Raw genomic sequence first — 11,220 nt, 5'->3', positions numbered from 1 at the left:
ATATGTTTATGTCTTCATGCAATCAGACGGCCAGTTGGAGTGCCCGCGCACCCCAAGGACTCAATAGAGGCTAATCATCATCAAGCATTGGCATATAAACGGTAAAATGATATCCGATTAAATCAACACTTATAAGAAAAGAGAAACATGATTTTTCATTATTGCACATTTAGATTTTAATAGAAACTTATAAGCATATAGAAACTGAGTGGCCAAAACCCTGAAAGCGTCCATGCATAATTCTAACTATTCAACATTTAATTGGCAATTAGTTTAGGATGCATGCTCATTACATTTTACATTTTAGTCATTTAGCAGACGCTTTTATCCAGAGCGACTTAAAGTTAGTGAATTCGTCTTAAGATGGCTTGGTGGGACAACCATATATCACAGTCATATTAAGTACATTTTTCCGCAATAAATTAGCTATCAGCAAAATCCGAGCTAGAAAGCGGGGGTCATGTGCGAGTGTTGTTCACGAGTTAAGTGCGTGTTTTAGTTTAATGTTAGGCCTATCTTAAAACTGAAAAAAGATTGTCTGCATATACAACTAACTTAATGGTAGCCCTACAGATACAAGCACGTTGATTCCCTGTTGTATTTTTAATCGAATAAAGTTTAGTCTCCAAAATGCCACTTTCAAAACGGCGCCGACTCGTTTTAAAATTGGCGTTGACCTCACATGTATGTCTTTTATCAGAATCAAACGTTGTACAGGATAACTCACTCTAGGGAATAATTATTACTGCACTTTTCTAAGGCCAAACGCAATTGTTTTGGCTCGAGAAAATAGAAAAGCTTTACTCTTTCAAGAAAAACATCTGCCTCTCCTCCGGCCCACTCCGATGCCATCCGTCCCGATGCCATATACATCCCAACATTTCAACAAAAGCACCGTTGTTTTATGTCATCCCTTGAATCCAAAGTAATTACTTATCATCAATCAAAATTAATAATAGCTGATTGGGTTGGTGTGGTCAACGATTATAGAAGGGTAAGGGCTGAAGCAGTCTCTCACATCGCTTCCAGTCAATGTGGACCGGGCAAATGGGGTGGAGGGCTGGGGGGGGGGCGTCTATTCGGTATCCACTGGGAAACTACCGCCTCTCGAGGCGGCCAAAAAGTCCGACACTGAAAAAGGAAATGAAGCGTAATTTGAGGAAGATGGATGAGTCCCCAGGGTACACCCCCTTTCATTCCTCCTTGTATTGCAGATGATAAGCTAGGGCTCTCGCTCTGTGTGTGTGTGTCTGTGTGTGTGCGTGCGTGTGTGCCTGTGCGTGTGGGAGAGAGCCCATTGAATTGAAGTGAGAAAGAAGTGGAGGGAGGGAGAAGTAGAGGGGGAGAGCGTGTGTTTATGTCTCAGAGTGTGACAAATAGAGGGACAGGGAGTGGGCACAAAACAAGAAAGCGTCAGGTTTCAGTAAGCTTGAGGAGGTTTCGAGGAGCTGGTTAGTCAACGGGATAACATCACAGCGAAGGGACCTAATAACTTCACTCGACCTTTGAAACTAAGGTTTGGCGATTTGTTGAGGGAAGGAAGGAGCGCCTGAGTTTTCGAAAAAATAAGCCACAATTTTCTTCACAATGCAGAGACCGGGCGGCCAAGGGACGGCGTTTTCGATCGACTCCTTGATAGGAACTCCGCAGCCTCGGCCCGGACACCTGCTCTACACTGGCTACCCGATGTTTATGCCGTACAGACCCTTGATGATTCCTCAATCTTTATCTCATTCACATTTACCGTCTGGCATACCTCCTTTGGCGCCGTTGGCATCTTTCGCCGGACGTCTTACCAACACATTCTGTGCGAGTTTGGGACAGGGGATGCCGTCCATGGTGGCTCTCACGACAACACTGCCGAGTTTCTCGGATCCGCCGGATAGTTTCTATCCTCCCCAAGAGCTCCCCGGACCTCGGTTAAGTGCCGACCCTGGAACGAGGAGAATAGAGAGCCCCCACTCAGATGATCTGCATGGAGGAGACAAGGGATCGGACTTACTCAACTTCTCGGAAACTTTTCAAACTATGCCAGGTAAACTCCAGTCCCAGTGTCCATACGTTTCCGTTATATTGGCACGTTGAGAACAAAATGCGTAAAACGCGCAAACGTCATCCAAATTAGAGTTTGGAATGGACTGCATGGACATTTAGCAACACAAAAAGACACTCCGTGCTGAGCATAAAGTTACACGCAGTTTATCCAAGGCAAATATGATGCTGAAATTTAAGACACCATCCACACTTTTTCGAAGGCTGAAATTGTCATCGTAACATACTATTCCACAAATACATTGTTTCATGACAAACCACACTTTCAAATGTGTATTAAGTCGAATTGTGTAGCCTAACTCAATTTTGTGAAACACTGTCTTCAATCTATTTGTTACATTAGGCATAATTTTACAGTTTTTTACTTAACGTGACATTGGCCAATGTTACGTTAATACAGGTGTTATAAATGGCACTATAGGCCTACTAATTTCCTTTTACGAAAATACCGCAGAATACGAACTCTCCAACATGCCTATTCCATTTTCATTTTAGAGGCCTATGTGGCCAAGACAATGTCTCTGAATTTTTAAAGAGATAAATGCCTAATTTGCATTTGTGAGGTAAAAGTGTTGGCTGAACATAACTGGTTGTAATATATGTTGTCTTTCTTCATTGTCACTTTTTAGGTGAGACTAAATTGTACAGCTCTGACGATGAGAAGTTTGACCTGAAATCAGCAGACGCAGTTTGCAGTGACCGAGATGACAGCTCTGCCGTCGACAGCGAGAACGAAAGCTTCTCCGATGGGAACAACTGTGGTTCTTTATCCCAAAAGAGTAAACTAAAACCCGGGTCACAGGAAGCATTACCACCAGGAAGCTCAGCAGGAAAGAGCAGAAGAAGACGGACAGCTTTTACAAGCGAGCAGCTACTTGAACTTGAGAAGGAATTTCATTGTAAAAAGTACCTTTCGCTCACCGAACGCTCTCAAATAGCACACGCACTTAAATTGAGCGAGGTGCAGGTCAAAATTTGGTTCCAGAATCGTAGGGCCAAATGGAAAAGAATCAAAGCGGGAAACGTCAATAACAGGTCGGGAGAGCCTGTGAGAAACCCCAAAATTGTGGTCCCCATTCCAGTGCACGTCAACAGGTTTGCGGTGAGGAGTCAACACCAACAGATAGAGCAAACAAGGCCATGATGAACTATCCTGGCCTAAACTTTAAAAAAGAAACGGACATTAATTCTGACAAAAGAAAGTTCAGGGTTGTTAAATGCATGAAGCACAAAAAGGGATGGAATTTTTTGGTCAGCAAGATTACTTTTTACATCACAAGAGACATAATGTCCCATTGACTTGACAACATAGGATATCATGTTATCGCTTGGCAGATTAATGAATTTGTCAAATATGATATCATGTTTTATTTATTGTTTGTACATTTGTAAATATTATGTGTCGGGTGACACAGACAGCCACTATGAAATGAGATTGTAAACATTATTTTCTAAAATATTTATATCTAGGGCCTATAAATGTTCTGTTTATTATCTGCATGTGCTTCATTCGGTGAAGCTATTTCAAACTTGTTGTATTTGGTATCGTTTCGTTGATCACATGTTGCATGTACCTTGCAAAGTTTTCATTTTTGGTAGGCTACTGTAAGAACTGTATTCGCCAGCTGTTTGTGAGAGAAAAAAATATGTGAAGAAAAATAAATAACCAAACAAGGAAATACTGTAAAGTATATTGACTTATTAAATCCATTTATATTAAAGGTATGTATCTAAATGCATTATTATTGCTGTTTTAGCCATAGTTTTAGAGATGGTGATTTGTGCTTTATATATAGCATCTGTCTGCTCTCAGAAAATTAACAGTGAGCTATCTTTCTATAGAATATATTTTCCTCGCATTCATTAAGTAAAATACCACTAGGCTATTACATGACACTGTATTTTAATAGCTTACTAAAACTTGAAGTGAACTATAACAATAAACAAATAATAAAACAATTTGGAATAATATAATTGATAATTGATTATAATGCACATATTCATAATAGTTATGGAAATTCTCATATATTATTTCAATCTCAAAAGTTGTTTTGCTTTGTAAAATAGGCATTAATAATCTGATATGATTGATTTCAGATAGTAAGTAAATAAAACGTCTGTATTGTATACCTATGTAATATCTGGCATGAACATGAAGACATTTTTGCACACTGTAGGCCTGGATAAGTTTGCAATGTAATGATATTGTAGGTTTTGAAAAAATACAAACGTGTCTCGTGAGTGTATTAGCTACATAATTGGACGACTGATACTACTGAATACTAAATCATATTCCACTTCACCTACTGTGTGCAAAGTCCAGCAGTTCGCTATATCTAGGCGTTGATGATATACATTCAATGAAGGTTCTCATTAAGCAGACAGAGATAAAGGAGAGATCAGACGAGGGTTTTGTGACCGGAAGCAGCAGTTATCTTTAGGAGGGCATGTTGTCTCGAGGTGGAGTGATGGAGCGCCATTTGAACGGTCAAAACATACATCGTTATAGGAGTTGAGGAGACCAGACCAGGGAGGATGAACACTGAACAGTGTATGTGTGCGTGTGCGTGTGTGTGTGTGTGTTTTTTATGTATATAAGCAACTCAGGAATACAGAATACATTTTCACAGCTGCAGCTTCATTTGGTCGCTACAGATTCATGTTAAACCTATTTTGATGTGTATGTAATTCATTTTTTATTCAAGTATTGATCCATTTCCATCCATTTCAAACCTAAGAGCAAGTCATAAAAATCACAAATAGAACGTGAAAAAAGCTAGCAAATATTTGTTACTGGTGCACCTGTAAAACCAAATTATTTTAGGCTATATATAGGCTTGTGTCGTCGTTACTACGCGTGCTGAAAACGTTAAAAAAAATCCCCCCAGATCTTATCTCAGCAGATGTTATCTCAGGTAAACCTACTCCCTGTTCGAATAACTGATCCCACACATGTCCACGAAATTATCAAGCGCGATATTTGAGTCAATAAATTAAGCTAATTAGCGACACCTGCTTTTGCATTATGCTGTCATGTTGAAGTCAACTCAATTATGACGATACAGATTAGGTATAACGGAAATAAGTGAAGAGATAATATGATAATATTTAAACGAAATATAATACAATATTAGTCTATTGTAAATTAAAAACAATTGCTTTGACTAATTAATTTCCGACTTCAAATAGCAATGCCAGAGCTGACAGTTGTGGGTCGAGGTTGAATGATTTTAGAGTCTCGACCTCCGATGACGCCAGAATGTTTGGTGTGTGTTCTAGTGCTTAGCTGCTAATTGAGGGAACAGAACCGAGTTAGCGTGGGGATGCATGGACACACCCAAGACGTTACAGTGAGCTAAGCCTATTCCAACACTATTCAAACAAAGTGGATGTCATCATGCATCATCATATGACAAAAATATAATTTACTCTGTCATATCACTCCTTGAAATGTTATGTGCCACTTAAGGACACAAAAGCAAAACCCTATAGGTGTATTGTTAAAATGTACTACCTGGATGTGTATCCAGCTAGCACATTTGGTATATTTTTAGTTTGCAGGGAGTTCTGAGAACGTTTGACTATGGTTCCCTGAAAGTTTTCCTGGGAGGTCTTATTAACGTTCTGAGAACAGAAAATCTAGGTTATTTGAAAGTAATGAATGAACCTTCTGAGGACATGTTTCAATGAGACTTTTAATAACACCGCTAGCTTAATGAACTGTGTTGAACTCCAAGCACAGATTGGACACATGGACATTCATTTGCTTGGGCATTAATCATGCAAACACATTTTTTATTGTGGTATGGCATCAGTGAGAATCCAACATATGATCTTTTGTTCTATTTGTTTAATTAGTCCACTGCGACACCAGGATGGAGCTAGCATACCATGTTTTTTTAATTCATACAAAGCTGTTGATGTTAGTCTATTCAAACAGACCCCATGTAAAAAAAAGAAGCAAGCACTCATTAACCTCAGGTGTGGCCAATTAGTGGGCATGGCCAACACACCTGCGCACACTTAACAAGGTAGAGTTTTGTTGCCGCTGAGAAAGCAATGTATATGTTTTTAAATAACATTATTTGAAAGTTATTTAAACGTTACTAATATTTTCTTGTGGTTTTTATGGAAAGTTTTCTTAATGTTCTGAGAACATAGATCCATGAGGAAACCTGAAGAAAGTGTTATGCTGAAGTACTTTCCCACAGAAGAACATTGTTCAAATCGAATCAAATCAAATTGTATTGGTCACATACACATGGTTAGCAGATGTTATTGCAAGTGTAGCGAAATGCGTGTGCTTCTAGTTCCGACAGTGCAGCAATATCTAACAAGTAATCTAACAACTCCACAACAACTACCTAATATACACACATCTAAGTAAAGGAATAAGAATATATTCATATAAATACAGTGGGGCAAAAAAGTATTTAGTCAGACACCAATTGTGCAAGTTCTCCCACTTAAAAAGATGAGAGAGGCCTGTAATTTTCATCATAGGTACACTTCAACTATGACAGACAAAATTACAAAAAAAAATCCAGAAAATCACATTGTAGGATTTGTAATGAATTTATTTGCAAATTATGGTGGAAAATAAGTATTTGGTCAATAACAAAAGTTTATCTCAATACTTTGTTCTATACCCTTTGTTGGCAATGACAGAGGTCAAACGTTTTCTGTAAGTCTTCACAAGGTTTTCACACACTGTTGCTGGTATTTTGGTCCATTCCTCCATGCAGATCTCCTCTAGAGCGGTGATGTTTTGGAGCTGTTGCTGGGCAACACGGACTTTCAACTCCCTCCAAAGATTTTCTATGGGGTTGAGATCTGGAGACTGGCTAGGCCACTCCAGGACCTTGAAATGACCACTTCTTCGTTGCCCGGGCGGTGTGTTTGAGATCATTGTCATGCTGAAAGACCCAGCCACATTTAATCTTCAATGCCCTTAATGATGGAAGGAGGTTTTCACTCAAAATCTCACGATACATGGCCCCATTCATTCTTTCCTTTACACGGATCAGTCGTCCTGGTCCCTTTGCAGAAAAACAGCCCCAAAGCATGATGTTTCCACCCCCATGCTTCACAGTAGGTATGGTGTTCTTTGGATGCAACTCAGCATTCTTTGTCCTCCAAACACGACAAGTTGAGTTTTTAAAAAAAAGTTATATTTTGGTTTCATCTGACCATATGACATTCTCCCAATCTTCTTCTGGATCATCCAAATGCTCTCTAACAAACTTCAGACGGGCCTGGACATGTACTGGCTTAAGCAAGGGGACACGTCTGGCACTGCAGGATTTGAGTTCCTGGTGGCGTAGTGTGTTACTGATGATAGGCTTTGTTACTTTGGTCCCAGCTCTCTGTAGGTCATTCACTAGGTCCCCCCATGTGGTTCTGGGATTTTTGTCACCATTCTTGTGATCATTTTGACCCCAAGGGGTGAGATCTTGCGTGGAGCCCCAAATCGAGGGAGATTATCAGTGGTCTTGTATGTCTTCCATTTCCTAATAATTGCTCCCACAGTTGATTTCTTCAAACCAAGCTGCTTACCTATTGCAGATTCAGTCTTCCCAGCCTGGTGCAGGTCTACAATTTTGTTTCTGGTGTCCTTTGACAGCTCTTTGGTCTTGGCCATAGTGGAGTTTGGAGTGTGACTGTTTGAGGTTGTGGACAGGTGTCTTTTATACTGATAACAAGTTCAAACAGGTGCCACAACAGGTAACGAGTGGAGGACAGAGGAGCAGAAGTTACAGGTCTGTGAGAGACAGAACTTTTGCTTGTTTGTAGGTGACCAAATACTTATTTCCACAATAATTTGCAAATAAATTCATAAAAAATCCTACAATGTGACTTTCTGGATTTTTTTCTCATTTTGTCTGTACCTATGATGAAAATTACAGGCCTCTCTCATATTTTTAAGTGGGAGAACTTGCACAATTGGTGGCTGACTAAATACTTTTTTGCCCCATTGTATATGGATGAGCAATGACGAGCAGCATAGGCAAGAGGTCGTAGATGGTATAAAATACAGTAAATACATATGCGATGAGTAATGCAATATGCAGTGGGGGGAACAAGTATTTGATACACTGCCGATTTTGCAGGTTTTCCTACTTACAAAGCATGTAGAGGTCTGTAATTTTTATCATAGATACACTTCAAGTGTGAGAGACGGAATCTAAAACAAAAATCCAGAAAATCACATTGTTTGATTTTTATGTAATTCATTTGCATTTTATTGCATGACGTATGTATTTGAACACCTACCAACCAGTAAGAATTCTGGCTCTCACAGACCTGTTAGTTTTTCTTTAAGAAGCCCTCGTGTTCTCCACTCATTACCTGTATTAACTGCACCTGTTTGAACTCGTTACCTGTATAAAAGACACCTGTCCACACACCCAATCAAACAGACTCCAACCTCTACACAATGGCCAAGACCAGAGAGCGGTGTAAGGACATCAGGGATAAAATTGTAGACCTGCACAAGGCTGGGATGGGCTACAGAACAATAGGCAAACAGCTTGGTGAGAAGGCAACAACTGTTGGCGCAATTATAAGAAAATGGAAGAAGTTCAAGATGACGGTCAATCACCCTCGGTCTGGGGCTCCATGCAAGATCTCACCTCGTGGGGCATCAATGATCATGAGGAAGATGAGAGATCTGCCCAGAACTACACGGCAGGACCTGGTCAATGACCTGAAGAGAGCTGGGACCACAGTCTCAAAGAAAACCATTAGTAACACACTACGCCGTCATGGATTAAAATCCTGCAGCGCACACAAGGTCCCCCTGCTCAAGCCAGCGCATGTCCAGGCCCATCTGAAGTTTGCCAATGACCATTTGGATGATCCAGAAGAGGATTGGGAGAAGGTCATGTGGTCTGATGAGACAAAAATAGAGCTTTTTGGTCTAAACTCCACTCGCCGTGTTTGGAGGAAGAAGAAGGATGAGTACAACCCCAAGAACACCATCCCAACCGTGAAGCATGGAGGTGGAAACATCATCCTTTGGGATGCTTTTCTGCAAAGGGGACAGGATGACTGCACCGTATTGAGGGGAGGATGGATGGGGCCATGTATCGCAAGATCTTGGCCAACAACCTCATTCCCTCAGCAAGATCATTGAAGATGGGTCGTGGCTGGGTCTTCCAGCATGACAACGACCCGAAACACACAGCCAGGACAACTAAGGAGTGGCTCCGTAAGAAGCATCTCAAGGTCCTGGAGTGGCCTAGCCAGGCTCCAGACCTGAACCCAACAGAAAATATTTGGAGGGAGCTGAAAGTACGTATTGCCCAGCGACAGCCCCGAAATGTGAAGGATCTGGAGAAGGTCTGTATGGAGGATTGGGCCCAAATCCCTGCTGCAGTGTGTGCAAACCTGGTCAAGAACTACAGGAAACGTATGATCTCTGTAATTGCAAACAAAGGTTTCTGTACCAAATATTAAGTTCTGCTTTTCTGATGTATCAAATACTTACGTCATGCAATAAAATGCAAATTAATTACTTAAAAATCATACAATGTGATTTTATGAATTTTTGTTTTAGATTCCATCTCTCACAGTTGAAGTGTACCTATGATAAAAATGACAGACCTCTACATGCTTTGTAAGTAGGAAACACTGCTGATTTTTTGGTTATCAAATACTTGTTCTCCCCACTGTATGTAAACATTATTAAAGTGGCATTATTAAAGTGACTAGGGATCCATTTATTAAAGTGGCCAATGATTTCAAGTCTGTATGTAGGCAGCAGCCTCACTGTGTTAGTGAGGGCTGTTTAACAGTCTGATGGCCTTGAGGTAGAAGCTATTTATCAGTCTCTCGGTCCCAGCTTTGATGCACCTGTACTGACCTCGCCTTCTGGATAGTAGCGGGCTGAACAGGCAGTTTCTCGGGTGGTTGTTGTCCCTGATGATCTTTTTGGCCTTCCTGTGACATCGGCTGCTGTAGGTGTCCTGGAGGGCAGGTAGTTTGCCCCAGGTGATGTGTTGTGCAGACCGCACCACCCTCTGGAGAGCCCTGCGGTTATGGGCGGTGCAGTTGCCGTACCAGGCGGTGATGCAGCCTGACAGGATGCTCTCAATTGTGCGTCTATAAAAGTTTTTGAGGGTTTTAGGTGACAGCCACATTTCTTCATCCTCCTGAGGTTGAAGAGACTCTGTTGCGCCTTTTTCACAACAATGTGGTTGTTGGTAATCAAACCTACTGCTGTTGTGTTATCTGTTTCTTAACATTCTCTGAATATTCTTAGAACATGCCTTTAAATAGAACCATTAGGAAACCTGCAGAAAACGTATGCAGATGTACAGAAATTCCAACAGAAGAACATTGTTTCTTAACGTTCTCAGAACATTCTGAGAACACAACTTGAAATAGAGCCATGAGGAAATCTGTAGGAAACGTTGTGCTGAAGTACTGAAATTCCCACCTAAGAAACTTATGGCTCTCAGAACATTATGTGCTAGCTGGATATCCTGCACCATTCCCATAAAGTTGTGGGAAGGTTTAATGCACAATAGCCATAGGACAACCATACTCACACCCAGCTCTAAGAAACATATGGTTCTCAGAACGTTATATGCTAGCTGGGTAGGCTCACCCAATTCTGCAGATATCCTTCATCCTCCTTTTCTAGTTTTCTCTCTCTCAACCCAGAGGAGTTTTTACATGGCAATTTAATGCTTGAGTCTATGGTCCATCTAAAGTGTGGTTGCCAAATTTCTAAAGGGGAGGGGGCACCTGCGGGGTAGGCTGTACAAAATATCAAGCTCTGCTGGCCTTAGTATCCGGATGTGAGTTTGGACACGATAGGTCTCTTTGAACTGTTCCCAATTTGGGCTCTTATGATCCTGTAGCTATATTATAATATATTACTGTAGCTTAATTAATCAGCTCGCAGCAGTTCTGAACGAACACATTGCTCAAAATGGAAGAAAGAGATAGCCCAGTTAGCACATAAGGTTCTGAGAACCATATGTGTTTTAGAGCTAGGTGAGAGCATGGTGTCCTATGGTTATTTTGCATGCAACCTCCCCACAAAGTTCTGGGAATGGCGCAGGATACCCAGCTTGCACAAAACGATGTTTCTCAGGTGGGAATTTTAGTACTTAAGTATAACGTTTCCTACAGGTTTCCTCATGGTTGTATTTAAAGTCA

General features: G+C 40.9%; 1 protein-coding gene across 1 annotated transcript; it reads left to right on the top strand.

Moving 5' to 3' along the window:
• The first annotated feature begins 1,439 nt into the window (after positions 1 to 1,439).
• Positions 1,440 to 3,669, top strand: LOC112261127 (homeobox protein GBX-1-like). Its single transcript, XM_024436463.2, has 2 exons — positions 1,440 to 2,035; positions 2,682 to 3,669. The coding sequence occupies exons 1-2, from the start codon at positions 1,588 to 1,590 to the stop codon at positions 3,194 to 3,196; spliced, it is 963 nt and encodes a 320-aa protein (XP_024292231.1). The 5' UTR covers positions 1,440 to 1,587; the 3' UTR covers positions 3,197 to 3,669.
• Positions 3,670 to 11,220: the final 7,551 nt, after the last annotated feature.

The sequence above is a fragment of the Oncorhynchus tshawytscha genome, linkage group LG10 (assembly GCF_018296145.1).
Source record: "Oncorhynchus tshawytscha isolate Ot180627B linkage group LG10, Otsh_v2.0, whole genome shotgun sequence".
Classification (NCBI taxonomy): Eukaryota; Metazoa; Chordata; class Actinopteri; order Salmoniformes; family Salmonidae; genus Oncorhynchus; species Oncorhynchus tshawytscha.
Note: the sequence above shows the minus strand (reverse complement) of the source record. Positions and strands in the feature narration are given on the sequence as shown.

What these genes read in the sequence shown, in the direction of transcription:
- LOC112261127 (XM_024436463.2), top strand. Translation starts at nt 1,588, where the DNA reads ATGCAGAGACCGGGCGGCCAAGGGACGGCGTTTTCGATCGACTCCTTG. An exon ending in AACTTTTCAAACTATGCCAG is followed by an intron (nt 2,036 to 2,681) that starts GTAAACTCCAGT and finishes GTCACTTTTTAG; the next exon opens with GTGAGACTAAATTGTACAGC.